This window comes from Tamandua tetradactyla, chromosome 10 (genome assembly GCF_023851605.1).
Source record: "Tamandua tetradactyla isolate mTamTet1 chromosome 10, mTamTet1.pri, whole genome shotgun sequence".
NCBI lineage: Eukaryota > Metazoa > Chordata > Mammalia > Pilosa > Myrmecophagidae > Tamandua > Tamandua tetradactyla.
This window is the reverse complement of record NC_135336.1, coordinates 99,448,104-99,463,527: the sequence shown is the minus strand read 5'-3', so window position 1 is coordinate 99,463,527 and position 15,424 is coordinate 99,448,104. Positions and strand designations below refer to the sequence as shown.

The 15,424-nt window shown below is 53.6% G+C and overlaps 1 protein-coding gene across 1 annotated transcript in view; it reads right to left on the bottom strand.

Moving 5' to 3' along the window:
• Nucleotides 1-5,395: 5,395 nt before the first annotated feature.
• UMODL1 (uromodulin like 1) overlaps nucleotides 5,396-15,424 on the bottom strand; it is a 71,820-nt gene continuing 61,791 nt past the window's right edge. The window contains exons 18-23 of the mRNA XM_077117507.1: nucleotides 13,489-13,634; nucleotides 12,763-12,999; nucleotides 12,386-12,545; nucleotides 10,930-11,014; nucleotides 7,520-7,722; nucleotides 5,396-5,800 (exon numbers count right to left, since the gene is read on the bottom strand). Coding sequence (XP_076973622.1) covers nucleotides 7,541-7,722; nucleotides 10,930-11,014; nucleotides 12,386-12,545; nucleotides 12,763-12,999; nucleotides 13,489-13,634 — 810 coding nt within the window. The 3' untranslated portion in view covers nucleotides 5,396-5,800; nucleotides 7,520-7,540. The remainder of the gene's footprint in view (nucleotides 5,801-7,519; nucleotides 7,723-10,929; nucleotides 11,015-12,385; nucleotides 12,546-12,762; nucleotides 13,000-13,488; nucleotides 13,635-15,424) is intronic.

Below are 15,424 nucleotides of genomic sequence, written 5' to 3'. Positions count from 1 at the left end.
GGTCATCCCACGTGGTGCCATCGCACACTGGTGTCATCCCACACGGTGTCATCACACCGGTGTATCACACGTGGTGGCATCACATGCTGTATCATCACACACTGGTGTCATCACACGTGGTGGCATCCTATGAGGTATCATCACACACTGGTATCATTACATGTGGTGTCATCCTACATGGTGTCATCACGTACTGGTGTCATCCCATGTAGTGACATCACATGTGGTATCATCACACACGGTGTCATCACACACTGGTGGTATCACATGTGGTGACATCACATGCGGTATTATCACACACAGTGTCATCACACACTGGTGTCATCACATGTGGTAGCATCATACAATGTCATCACACGTAGTGTCACACACTGGTGTCATCCCACGTGGTGTCATTGCACACTGGTGTCATCACACATGGTGTCATCCCACGTGGTGTCATCACATACTGGTGTCATCACACGCAGTGACATCACATGTGGTATCATCACACATGGTGTCATCATAAACTGGTGGCATCACATGTGGTGATATCACATGATGGTATTATCACATACAGTGTCATCACACACTGGTGGCATCACACGTGGTGACATCACATGTGGTATCATTACACACAGTGACATCACCTGCAGTGTCATCACATGCGGTATCATCCCACGTGGTGTCATCGCACACTGGTGTCATCACACACGGTATCATCACACACTGGTGTCATCCCACGTGGTAGCACCACACATGGTGTCATTGCACACTGGTGTCATCACACATGGTGGCATCACATGTGTTGTCATCACACACAGTATCATCACACACTGGTGTCGTCACATGTGGTGTAATCACACACTGGTGTTGTCCCACGTGGTGTCATCACACACTGTTGTCATCACATGCGGTGGCATCCCACATGGTGTCATCACACACTGGTGTCATCACACGTGGTGGCATTCTATGTGGTGTCATCACACTGGTGTCATCACATACTGGTATCACCACACGCGGTGACATCACATGTGGTATTATCACACAGTATCATTACACATGGTGGCATCACATGCAGTGTCATCTCACTGTTGTCATCACATGCAGTGTCATTGCACACTGGTGTCATCCCACGTGGTGTCATCACAGTGTTGTCATCACACGTGGTGGCATCCTATGTGATATCACACTGTGTCATCACACACTGTTGTCATCCCACGTGGTGTCATCACACTGTTGTCATCACACGTGGTGGCATCCTATGTGATATCACACTGGTGTCATCACACACTGTTGTCATCCCACGTGGTGTCATCACACGTGGTGTCATCACACACTGGTAGCATCACACGGGGTGACCTCACGTGTTATCATCACACGGTGTCATCACACACTGGTGTCATCCCACGTAGTGTCATCACACACTGGTGTCATCCCACGTGGTGTCATCACACACTGGTGGCATCACACAGGTGTCATCCCATGCTGTGTCATCACACACTGGTGTCATCCCACATGGTGTCATCACACTGGTGTCATCCCATGTGGTGTCATCACACACTGTTGTCTTCCCACGTGGTGACATCACACACTGGTGGCATCATATGTGGTGACATCACATGTGGTATCACACACGGTGTCATCACACACTGGTGTCATCCCATGTGGTGTCATCAAACACAGGTGACATCACACCTAGGGACATCACACATGGTGTCATCACACACTGGTGTCATCCCATGCAGTGTCATTGCACACTGTTGTCATCCCACATGGTGTCATCACACACTGGTGTCAGCCCATGCAGTGTCATCACACACTGTTGTCATCCCACATGGTGTCATCACACACCGGTGTCATCTCACGTGGTATTATCCCATGTGGCATCATCACACACTGGTGGCATCACACACAGTGACATCACATGTGGTATCGTCACACATGGTGTCATCACACTGGTGTCGTCACCTGTGGTGCATCACACACGCTGGCATCATACATGGTAGCTGGGAGATCAAGCATTGTCCTCATGACTCTCCTGGGGAAGGAAAACTGGAAGCTCTCTCCTGGTCTCTCCTGGACTCCACTCTATGTGCCTTTTTCCTTTGTTGATTTTACTCTATGTCCTTTCACTGTGATAAACCATAACCTCTGTGAGTCCTACCAGGGAATCGGCAAAGCTGAGCATTGAGCAGGGTTTCCCAGCTCATCCTCTCCTCAGCAAACAGACCCTACTGGAGCCTCCACTGGAAAAAGATTTAAATGATTCCTACCCTTTAATGAGAGAAAGAGATTTGTCCCCTTCTAACCCCACTGCATCACCATGTAACGGAGCAGGAACAGGGAGCTGGGCATGGCGAGGAAAGGGCACCTGGTTCCCAGTCTCCACCATCTTCTCTGCCTACTACTAAGATTCCTTGAGATGCTGGGCAAATCCAGCCCCACTGCAGTGCCTGGCCCAAAACCCTAGAGAGGGAGGGTGCTGGCCCCTCGTCCTGAGTTCTAGGGCTCTAAGTTGAGGGTCCTTCCTCAGCCTGGGGTCTTCCCGCAGTCTGGGGTCCTTTTGCAGCCTGGGGTCCTTTTGCAGCCTGGGGTCCTTCCTCAGCCTGGGGTCCTTCTTCAGCCTGGGGTCCTTCCTCAGCCTAGGGTCTTCCCGCAGCCTGGGGTCCTTCCTCGGCCTGGGGTCTTCCCGCAGCCTGGGGTCTCTCCGCAGCCTGGGGTCCTTCCTCAGCCTGGGGTCTTCCCGCAGCCTGGGGTCCTTCCTCAGCCTGGGGTCTTCCCACAGCCTGGGGTCTTCCCACAGCCTGGGGTCCTTCCTCAACCTGGGGTCTTCCCACAGCCTGGGGTCCTTCCTCAGCCTGGGGTCTTCCCACAGCCTGGGGTCTTCCCACAGCCTGGGGTCCTTCCTCAACCTGGGGTCTTCCCACAGCCTGGGGTCCTTCCTCAGCCTGGGGTCTTCCCGCAGCCTGGGGTCTCTCCGCAGCCTGGGGTCCTTCCGCAGCCTGGGGTCTTCCCACAGCCTGGGGTCTTCCCGCAGCCTGGGGTCCTTCCGCAGCCTGGGCTCCTTCCTCAACCTGGGGTCCTTCCGCAGCCTGGGGTCTTCCTGCATCCTGGGGTCCTTCCGCAGCCTGGGCTCTTCCTGCATCCTGGGTTCCTTCTGCAGCCCAGGCCTGTCCCCAGCTGGTGTTCTCTCAGACCAGTTGGGCAGCACAAGCCAGCACCTACCACCCCACAGCCTTTGCTGGGCCAGCTGCAAGGAGGGGGAGCCTCGGGCCCAGCTCAGAAAACCAGTGACAGTAGGGAATCGATATGTCAATCCCCATCTGCCGAACAGACACCGGCTCACCCAACCAGGCACTGGCCTCAGAAATTAATTTAATTTCCCAGAAATAAATGCCGAGGGGCTCCCCTCTGCCACCTGACACTGAGCTGGTGGGCTTCTCTGGTGCTGCGTGTGGACGAATGCTGCGGTGTGTGTCTCGGGAAGCACGGCTGGCCGGGCTGCTGCCGGCTAGGGGGCGCTGTGCGGAGGAGTGGAGTGAGCAGCCCTGGTGCAGCCACCAGCGCATGGAACCTGCTCCCTCTTTCAACTGCAAGCTACAGCGCATGGCTCCGGCACATCTGCGGCTCTGAGACTTCCTCGGAGGGTCTCCCCTTACAGGCTGCATCACCAGGGTCCCTATCACAGAATAGGCCCCAGCAAAGGCACGCCTGAGCCCTGTGCCCTCTAGGGGCCGAGGGAGGCCGTCCATGTGATTCTGAACCCAGCCGCTTCCTTCAGCATCCTCTGTCTTTCCGGAAGGACAGGGAACTGGAGATGGAGGCGTGTGTGAAAGGAAACTGAGGATTCAATACTCCCTTTCAGGACGAAGCAGAGACTCAAATAAAGGATGTTTGCAACCACCCAGTGCCCGCTGAGCCCTAGAGGAAGAAGCGTCTGTCCTTCCCCTCCTAGGTGACATTTTAGAAGAGTCGCCACCTCTTTCAAACACTCACTTTTGGTTTTGTCAGTTATGAGGCAATATTACCAGACTTGGCCTCCAAATAAACCCAGAAATCACCAACTCCTGGGGAGGCTGAACTTGAGTGGGCCCCCCAAATGTCACCCCCACATTCACACATACACCCCAGGACACAGCCTCCCGAGCTCGGAGTATCTCGCCATGGGCATCGCCGTGGGCCTGGCCTTTTGCACGGCCACGCCTCATGGCTCTCCGGGGCTGCCTGTGCACCGACCATTGGTCTGCGTCACCTTGCTGAGCTGACCTTTTGTTCTCCCAGAAACGGAAAGGGAGGAGGACAGAGGCACCTTCTCTCCCTTGGAAAGTGGGTGTCCTCACAGGCTTTGCCTGCACAAACACATTTTTTGTCCCATCCATCCAAATAACTCATTGCTCCCTGTAGATGGTGAGGTTGGTTGTCCCTGAAAGATGGGGGTTGTCTTCTGAGCTGTCACAGGGCTCGCAGGGCACCACCCCAGCAGACACAGGGTGCTGGGGCTCTGCAACCCGGAGGAACCGTTTCAGATTCTAGAGGACCCAAGAGAGCCGGCCTTTGGCTGCTACGGGCAGGCTGAGGGGGCTTGAGAACGGGCCTGTGCCAAGACAGCGCTGGTTCGAGGTGCCATCTGGTGGTGCTCATGGGGCAGTGCAGCCTGGACCAGCGCACACGCAGGGCAGCCGAGGCTGCTGGGGGAGCCTGAGGCTTTTCTAAAGGACGGAGTTTTGCAGGAACTTCACAACTACTTACACAGATTTTCACTCTGGAAGTCGGAAGCCCCAGGGGAACAGGAAAGGACAGGCTGACTTTCCCTTGAGTGTTACAGTTTCAAGGAGAGGGAAACGCAGCGTTAACTTTGGTGCTCAGTGCCTTAGAAATTCCACAGGTGAGTGTCTGCCTCATTATTGGGATTCACGCTTTTTCAAGGTTAAGCAAAATTGACTGAACCCCCCTTGTCCCGCTCCTGGGGGTGTGAAGGGCCTGAGCACAGGCTGCTGCAGGGCTGGGGCCTCTTCCTGTCTGTGCTAGAAGGTTCTGAATCCAGCTCAAGTAAGTGTGAGGGTCGCTGGAGCAAAGGGGCTGGGGTGCAGCTGGGCCAACGTCTCTGACACCTGCAGGCCCCTCCAGGGCAGGTACGCATCTCTGGCGGCACTAGCACGCTGCACCTTTCGGAGTGTGCTGCAGTGTGGCCCAGCCGCACGGCCTGGACGGATCCTCTGATTCTCCTTCTATGCCTGGGCGGTACCAACCACACTTTGCTGAGTTGTTTCAAAGGCCTGTTACCCAAAAAGGCGGAAGGGCTGAACAAGGGAAGGGGTTCTCAGCCAGGGACATGTCTGTCCCAAATGTCGTGAGCTCCAAGCCAGTGATTAAAAGGAACCAAGCCGAGTAAAGTATTGTTGTTGTTTTTTTAATTAGACAATAAAATCTAGCCAAAGCCCTGCTCTTCACTCCCTATTTGGATGGAGAAGGTCCCAGACTAGCAACGAGCAGCATTTCTTTCCTGGGAGGCTTCAAAGGTGCCAGGAGAACACCTACTTTATTCATTGTGATACTTGATGCCCCTACTGAGAGAATTGTGGTCTAATTAGTTATCTGTCAAAATACAAACTCTCCAGGTCTTGGATGAACAAAAAAGCCAAGGGGTAACATTCTAAATACCTGTCAGTCATTTACACACTAGTATAAAAAACACATAGCATTGTTGTGGAGAGAATGGACTCTGGAGCCAGACTGCATGGATCCAAATTCCAACAGTGCCACTTCCTAGGCATGTGATCTTGGACATTCACCTTCTCTTTCTGCCTCAGAGGCCGGTCTGCAAAATGAGTGATGACAATCATTATATAACCTCATATGGCTGTTGGGAAAACTAAATGAGTTAATATATATTGAGCGCTTAAAATGGTGCCCAATGTGTGTCCATAAGGTGCACTCTCCATGTGTGGGCTAACCCAGTAGAAACACGGTCCTTTCCTGAGAACATGCTCTAAGGAGTACAGGCAGACCCTAACGGGACAATGGGTCCCTGAAGAGATGGAGAGAAAGCTGCCCAAGTTTGGAAAAGATGCAGACAGAAGAGCCCACTCCAGCAGAGTTTGTTGCTGCAAAACCAGCACTTGGTGCAAGGCATCTAGAACATTCTTCTTTGGGCTCTTTGCTTGGAGGGTGACGGTGGTGAGGGGTCCGTGGGAAGATGTTTCCTGGGATCAGGAGGGATGCCAGTGGAAAACCTCCCACAATAATGTTTGTCAAACCAAACTGGCTTTCACGGGAAAGCCCTCAGCTTCCACGAGGGAGCAGGTTCCAGGTGCTAAAGGAACGTACATCATAGGAGAAAAAAACGTATCTCACGCAATTTACAACCTCCCCAGTTATCAAGTATGAGGACAAAGGACTGGCTATGGCTTCAAGTGGAGACCCTGGAGAGTCTCCACACACTGCCGGTGAATGTGCTGTTTTCTCCATTTGAAATTACAGTGATAAACCTCTCACAGAAAGGGGTTCGTGTCAGGAGAGGAAAAAAAAAAAGAAAAAGAAATCTGGGTCAGCTTTGGAAGCAATATTAAGTGAGAACATTGACATCCTCGTTCAATTTCACCTCCAGAGTCTCTAATTCCTACCAGGTAAGGTCACCCCTTGAGAGCAGAGCCTAAAGAACTCACAGCTGTGGGGCCAGTGCCTCTGGGAGGTCTTGGGGCAGCACATGCCCAGAACCAATCTCCCTAACCCAGCACACCTCACAGAGCTGGAGGCAACGACTCTGCGAGGTCACTACAAATCCTCCCAACCATCAACCTTGGCCATGATCTTTTTTTTAACCTCACAACCTTTACAAAAATTATTCTTGGCCTTTCCAACTAGAGGTTTATTCTAAGGATGCTGTGCTCCAAAAGGTGTGTCACTGGTCTGCAGTGAACCATATTCATGTGAAGGTGGGGACCCTTTTTAACAGACCAGAAAACATCATGCACAGAAGTTAGAATATTTAAAATAATTGATGATTGCTAAAGCAATGCAGGAGCAATGTGCATGCATTGCTTCATCAAAGCAACGAACACTAATTCCTAGAGCTTGAAGGTTGGGGGACTCTGGACCAATAATAATGATCTGAACTCAGCATTCATGATGTGGCAGACACATGTAAGTACGTGTGCATTGTCTTCGATGCACTGTCTCATTACATTCTCACAAGCAGTCCACGAGGTTGGTGCTGTGAACATACACCCCCTTTACATTGAGGAAACCGAGGCACCAAAAGGTCAGGACCCTTCCCGAGATCACCCAGCAAGTAGGTGGAAAAGCCAGACCTGGAGGCAGCTGCCTGGTTTGGGGTCTGCTCTCCCCTTCTGCTGAGCCGCTCTGGTCCCATGGGAGACGGACTCATGGCCGTCGCCCCTCTCTCACTGCTTATCACTGGCTTTTCAGGCGGGGGAGTGTACCCCAGTCTGGGACCACAGAACGCTGACACCCCCAAATCTGCCCCCGTGGTGGCGAGGTGGGACAGCTGCGCCCAGGCTGCCTCCCCCTTACTCACCTTCCACTCGGCCAAGGCCCCCTACTCGTGGAACACCCGGTAGCTGAAGTTGTCCAGCCGTCCAGTGACACTGTGTCCCTCGGTCACCCTCTGGTAGTGGACCGTCAGAAGGGCGGCGACCCCCACCACCATGGCAAAGACGGCCGCCCCGATGAGGATGCTGTAGCCCACGCCCAGGCCAGGTCCCATGCCCGGGGCATGCCCTGCAGGGAAGGAGACAGGCACAGGTGAAATGTCTTCCCAGCTAAGGGGCAGCATCTGGGACAGAGCGAGTGCTCCACAAGTGCTATCTACTTTTAAAATATTACTATCTGGAGTCAATTGCTCAGAATTGCAGTGGTTATGAGGCCCCCGCCCCCGTGGGTGCCCAGGTAGCTGTGGGTTCCCAAAGATGATGGAGGCGGGAGGCTAATGCCCTGGGGTATCCAGCAGCAAGGACAGTCCAGCCTGCCTCCTGGCTCTGGAGCAAAGATTCGCCCAGAGGGCCCTTCGGGCCCTGCAATCAGGAGAAGGCAGCCGAGCCAGGAGACACAGCTGAGCCTGACCTCGTTCCCCAGTGCAGAGGGTGGGGCCTGCCCGGGACCGCAAGCAGCAGTGAAAACACAGGAGAGCATGCACACGAGAGAATTGAAAGCAGGGACACCAACAGATGCGCATGCACCGGTGTCCACGGCAGCATTGTTCACCACAGCCAAAAGGTGGAAGCAGCCCAACTGCCTATCAACAGTGGAGTATTATCCAGTTGTTAAAAGGAATGAGGGGCTGGTGCATGCTACAACCCCGGTGGACCTGAAAACGTCATGCTGAAAGAAAGAAGGCAGAGGCAAAGGGAAAGTATTGTGTGATGCTGTGTATATGAAAGTCCAGAGGAGGGAAATCCATTGCACCAGAAAGTAGGTAAGCGGTTGCCAGGGGCTGGGGTGCAAGGGGAGGGGAGCGGCTGCTGAGGGATACAGGGTTTCTTCTGGGGTTGATGAAAATGTTCTGGATGTAGACGGGTAATGTTTACACAGCTCTGTGAATACACTAAATGCCCCTGAACTGTACACATAAAAGTGGTTAATTTTATGTTATGTAAATTTTATCTCAATTATAAGGCACACACACAGCAGAAAACTGTGCTGAGAAGATGGAAGTCACCAGCCTGTCCTCCAGTCTTCCCTCTATCACCCAGGAAAAGACCACCGAGATGGCCCCACATTGTGGAAATGAGTGTGTGGGGCACGCCGTAGACGGCATCTCTAGTGGCGTCAAAACTCCACCTTGTGTCAGGTTCCTGTCTGTCCAGGCATGAGGAAACGGCTTCGGCATAGCATGAAGGTCTTCATTACGAAGGATTCTTACTTACTGCCACCCCAATGGACACTCACAACAAACTCGTGAGGTAGGCAGGACAGGTATTAGAACTTTCATGTTGCAGAGAACAAACGGGATGCCTGACACATAGTAGATGATGCTATTGATGAATAAATGAGTGGATGAGTAGATGGATGGATGGATGGATGGATGGATGAGTGGATAGATAGGTGGGTGGGTGGGTGAGTGGATGGATGAGAATGGGCGGATGGATGGATGGATGGATGGATAGATGGGTGGGTGGGTCAGTGAGTGGATGGATGGATGGGTGGACAGATGGACAGATGGATGGACAGATGGATGGATGGATGGACGGGTAGGACTCATAAGGTTCTATAGTTTTCCCAGAACCATACATCCCATGTATGTCCAAGCCAGTATTCAAACCTAGGGGTCCTAACTCCAGGTTTGGGGCTTTGCCCACTCTAGTATTTATATTCTCTATAATATTTATGAATAAATGAAAGTGTACCCCTTTTCTATAAATGAGAATGCATTTCATACACATCCTAGTTCATATTTCACTAGGGCTTAAAGCCAGCTAGTTTCCCACAACTATTAAAGAAAATGAAGAGGGCAGTCCTAGAACCTAGACCAGCGTCACCTGTGGGCCAGTTAAACCCACGTACCTAGAACACACCTCCACAGGTTCGGGTGGGGTATGCCTGGGAACCTGATCTATTTTTGCAACTTCACAAATGCTTAGGATGAAAGCCAGTGGTCGAGAATCACCAGCCCAGAAAGCTTCTTATCCTGCTTCCCCCAATGTGTTCCCCAAAGTCTGATCAGCACTCAGCTCCCAGCTCATACCTTTCAGGCCAACAGAAGTTCCTTACAGGAAACTATAGAGAGGAAAGGGGGTCATTAGTGTTCAGAAGGAAAAAAAAAAGGTGGGGGTCGACTAGGATGGATTCAGTTACAAAAAAAAATATGAAAACTCAAAATAAAAGTGAATTTTAAAAAATATGGAAATTTCTTTCTTGCATAAAAATGAGAGGTCAGAGCCAAGGCCTGGCCTGGCAGCTTTGTTCCAGTGTCCTTAGGAACCCAAGCTTCTATCCTCTTACTGCATCCACAGCCAGAGGGGGGGCCCTCTGCCTTGCGGTTTAGGCTGGCCCCTGTCCGCAGCCCTCTCACCTGTGTGTCAGGCAGCAGGAAGGCCATAATGAAAAGGAAGAAAAGGGCAAAGGATAGGAGCCCAGTGATCTTTAAAGAGAATGCCACAAAGTTGTCACCTGGCATTTCCATTTTCCTCTCACTGGCCAGAACTTACTCATTCAGCTACACTTAGCTTCAAGGGAGTTGGGAATTAAGGATTTCATTCCAGGTAGCCATGTGCCAACTAAAACCTGGATTCCAGTACTGCGGAAGGGAAGGGGGGCCCATATTGGGGAACAGTGAGCAGTTTCTGCCTTAACACCTAAAGCATACAATTTCATCAAACCAATTTTTTTTTCACAATAATAACATTGATCACATAGAAAATAAAATCAAGTGCCCCTGGAAAATTTATTTTTAAGTTCTGAAAATATATGTGTGAAATGGGCTGATGGAAGTTGCCTATGAAGGGAAATCATTTTTTGCCTCTTCTGATTTAACAGAGTCCTAGACAAAACAATGTTTTCTGCATGCACACCCACACGCACTTTAACACTGCCTGGTTATAGCTTGAGTTTCTTCCCCTTAAAAACCCACTTGATGGTCCCACCCAGAGCTAGAGAGCTTTACTGGGTGCGTGCTTTGCTGCGCAAACTGTTGCATTTTTAAACTTGTGCCTGACCTTGTGAAGCTTCCAGTTTCTCATCTAACCCTCAGGGTGAACAACAGATCCTGCTTCACGGCATTGCTGAGGGGTATAAACTGCACGCTGCACATTGCTGGCACAGCGTAGGCTCTCCATAGCTGTTAGCTGTCACTAGTTTCACCATTATGCATCTTTTAGGAAAATATTAAGAGTTTCATGTTTCAAAACCTATTTGTTGTTCTTAGCGTGCTGGTGAAATGGAATAGGTTGAGTCTTCCCTTCAGTTATTTAAACCAAGTCGTTGACTCACCTTCAGACCGAAGGAGGGGTCCCCAGGATGTCTGGTGTGTTTCAGACGCTTCACTACTTCTCAGCAACCGGAAATTTTTGCAATTCTGGTTTTTTTAAAGGAGAGAAGTGTCAAATTTATTGGCCATGTCGATGGGGTGATAATTCATTATTGGAGATAATAATATGATTTGTGCAGCTTTTTGTTGTTGTTGTCTGCTGGAGAAATTGAGTCACTGGATGGGGAAGTTTTGAGAGGGGGTAGGAGAACTGGAGAGGCCTGAACTTTGGAGCTCTGCCAGGTGGGTGAGCACACGGGGAGTGGTGGAGGGCACCAAGAGACCAGAGGAGGGGGAAAGAAGCGGGTGCACCAAGCAGAGAAATATAGAAAGCCCCTTGGCATGTCTTCAGTTGTGTGTGGGACCCTCTCATCTCTCCAGGGTCCCGGCTCCCAGAATCACCAGGGGCCAGTGCAGCCACCTTCTCCTTGTAATGCTTCTGTCTTACAAAAAGGCTGCCTGGCTCAGTGACGTTATGGGATCTGCTCATCATACATCCATCCTAAAGGAACTTGGGGAGAAGTATATGATGGTCATGCTGCAAAAGATTTGAGGCCCAACAGCTCTCTGCAAATGCAAAGTGTTACTGGGGCTGAACCTCTTGTCATTTCTGAGGGTTTGGTGGGACCTATTGTCCAGGAAGAGCCACCAGGCGAGAAAAAGTGCCATCGCCAATGCCAGCCATCATTGTGTTTCTTCTATCTATGTCCTGCTGCTGCTCGCAGGCCAGTCACCAGGGGCCCTGTTGGGGTTCTGTGTCACTCTCACAGATGAACACCGGAGCCAAATATCCCCTCCAAGCAGTGGGGCAAAAGGCCAGCGCAGCCCCCCAGGCTGTCCTCGCCACAAACAACACATGACGAGGTCACTTCACACACATCGTGAAGATGATCTGGGGGACAAAGGATGCCTTTAAAATCTCAGGATTGCAAACTGCATTTCAACCTCACAGGTCTAAGGCACTGAGTGTACAAAATCATTCCTAATCCAGCGTGAGCGGTGAACTGGAGGGGACAAACCTCATTCACTCCCTCGGCACTGATGTTTACCAGACGTTTTGCTGAAAATACAGTTAAATAACATTTTTTCCCCTAAATATTCCTTAAACCACCTGGACAGGAAGCACTGTGTCTCTGTTACAAAGTCGCGCTGGCTGAGCTAGCCTGCTGAACGGGCTGGCCTGGAGAAGGACTTGGCTCAGACATCATACAAGCCAAACGCGCACATGGCCACTCACCTGGCCCGCCATCCAAAAGCCACCCGGCGGGAACCCTCGTTTCCTGTACTTTAGGCACCATAACCACGGGTCCAGGGCCTCTTCCCAGAAGTTGGGGCTCAGAGACCCCCACCCCAAGCAACTTTCCCCCTAGCAACAAGGAAACAAGCCCAGACTACAGGTGAGGGAGCTGAGACACCTACTATTTTGCACGTGGCTTCCGGGGACTCCATGCAGATGCGGAGCTTGCAGTGCAGGTAGACTCGCGAGTTGTTGACGAAGGAGAAGATTTTGAGCTTGAACTGGGCCTTGTTGGAGTCCCCGTTCTCGAGGACGTGGGTGCGCGTGTTGGGAACGGGGCAGCTGCACACAGAGGGGATGGCCGCAGTGGCCGCGCCCATCGCATATTTTGGGGGTGACCGTGTGGCCCCCAGCACAGGGCGCTGGGGTGGTTGGTGGAGGTAGGGTCCCCTCACCAGCACCAGAGAGGCGTGTCTCCAGGGGGCTCTGCCCAAGCCCAGGGCCCACCCAGCGCTTGTCCAGAGTGACCCGGTGGGCCCCAGCCCTCCTGACCTCCTACCTGTTGTTGATGAACCCGAAGGTCATCGGGTCGCTGGCATTGCTGGAAGGGGTGGCCCAGCACTCGGTCAGGACCACCCTGAGGCCACTTTTCTGCCTGTAGAGCCCCACTTCGATCTTGACGTCGTCGCTGGCAGACACGCTGTAATTTTGAGGTATGGGAGAATCCCCAAGAAATAACTGCATCTCCGTGACAAAACGTCCAGCTCCGTGGAGGTCCTTGATGACAGTATAAACCCTGCAAGAGACGATGTCAGGGCACCCCTCTCTGTGCAAGAGACACCAGGACGCCCCTTTCCGTGCAAGAGACACCAGGGCACTCCTTTCCGTGCAAAAGACATTAGGGCGCCCCTTTCCGTGCAAGAGATGCCAGGGAGCCCCTCTCCGTGCAAGAGACACCAGGGCACCCCTCTCCATGCAAGAGACACCAGGGCACCCCTTTCCGTGCAAGAGACACCAGGGCACCCCTCTCCATGCAAGAGACACCTGGGCACCCCTTTCCATGCAAAAGACATTAGGGTGCCCCTTTCCGTGCAAGAGATGCCAGGGAGCCCCTTTCCATGGAAGAGACAACAGGGCACCCTTTCCATGCAAGAGACATTAGGGCACCCCTTTCCGAGGTGCCCCTCCTTCCAAGTCCCCCCCAAAGGGTCTCTGGGCGGAGGGAACCCCAGAGCACCGAGAGGTGCAGAGGGATGCCCGGTGGCAGGAGGGAGCTGCCACTCACCCCCACTCCGGGGTGTAGCCCGACGAGGCCAGGAGGTCGTTCCGGAAGGCACAGAGGACCGGGCTGAGGATCTGCAGGTGATGGATGACGCCCTCGGGGGCCAGGTCGTTCCGGAGTGTGGTTCTTGCCACCGTGTGTGTCGCGTTCTGGAGCAAGAGGGCAGCGTGAGCTGCTGGCCACTGCAGGTCTCCCAGACGCCGTGGGCGTGGGGCCGGAGGGGCTTATTCCCCCAGGTGTTGGAGCCCTGACCATTTCACCCAGACGCTGCCCCAGAGGACAGGTTCGGGCTCCCGCTCTCACTCGTTTCTTATTTGCCAAAAGGAGGGAGAAGCCACCCACCGAATGCATTTCATGAGACAAATAAGTCTCTTCGGGAAACAGTTTGCGGAATGTCAAAAGCCACCATCAAAGGCTTGGGTGGGTTCCAGGGGGCTTGGACGGCTTCTAAGGGACAAACTGGCCTTAGCTCCGAATGTGCTTTGAACCCTCTGGAACGGAATTGCCAAACCAGAGTTCAGAAAGCAACAGGCGGGAGCTGGGCTCTGCCTGGGGACGGGGAAGGCCTCTGGAGCCCCCATCCCTGGGGGCGGGGGCGGGGGCGCCGTCGGGCAAAAGCCACGGTCGGGCTTTGAGCGCTTTAACTCCTGCTTCACAAGTTGCGCTGCAGCAGCCACCGGCAGGCCCGTCTGCGCGCTCGGCACCCCCGGCCCGCCAGCCGCCCACTCGCCGCCCACTTGCTGCAGCGCATCACGCAGGTGAGGGTCTTAAGAATCTTAGGAAATAAAGCCCAGGAGGTAATTTTTCAGTTGGGCATGTTTGGGGATCTGGACCAGGGCGGTGGAAGCTGATCTGCCCCAGATGCTCCCTCGGTCAGAGGTCCCAGCGCTGTGGAGCTGAGGTCTTCCAGCGGGAGGCCAAGTCCACTTGGCAGGAGCCAGCCAGACCCACTGCCCAAGGGCCGGACACACCGCTCAAGGACAGCCCTCCACGGATGGCCCCAGAGCTTTACAGTTCACCACCCCACTTCTGGCACCCCAACATCCCCGCTTGCAGTTGCCTCTCCACCCCACTCCACGAGCTCGTCTTTCTCGTCCCCCTCTCTGAGCTAATCGCCTCCCCAGGCAGCGTCCCCTCCACCAGCAGCCACCCCTCTGCTCAGACCCAAGGTCACAGTCCCAGCTTCCACCTCAGGGTACGTGATCCGCCCCTCCCCTCCCAGGCCCCGAGACACCACCCCCCACCCCCATGCCCCAGGACACTTGGGCTCCTCCATCAGCTTAGCCCCTGAGGGAGGGTCCCCTTGGGCTGACCGTGACCCTGACCGCCCGCCTTGCTGAGCCTCCAGGTTGGTGGGTTAAGCGAGGCTAATGCCTCGGGGTTGTTTGGGAGTGAGTGCCGGCTGGCAGGAGCGTGCTCAGGGCACTCCACCTAACCCCCTGCTTCTGGAAACAAACTTGCCCACAGAGGACACTGGGTTGCTACCCCTGGAACTACGGTCCCGTCTCCTGACATGACAACATCCCAGCCCCAGGCTCTGCTCTTGGCTGAGACCCTCCTGGCAGTCCAACCTTTAGCCCTGGACCCCACATCCCACGCCCTTCCATGCATGCCCTTGTGGGTGGGCTGGCCCCCTCTGGATGGAGACCCTTAGATGCCCGAAGTCTGACCCCCACCCCACCCCACCTGGCTTTCTGGCCACCACCAGGATGTCCCACTGGCTCTCCCTATGGCCCCATGGGCCATCCAGCCTTCTTCCAGGGCTCCCGTTCAGGCCACACCGTCCAGGCCATGCCATCCAGGCCATGCAGCTTGGTGAACCTGGCTCTAGGGCCACACGTTTCTCCAGGGAACAACAATCCCTGCACTCCTTCTCTCTATCCCCACACCCAGTGCTGTGCTACATTCCTGCAGGTGCTGGGGTTCTCGCCTCCTGCTG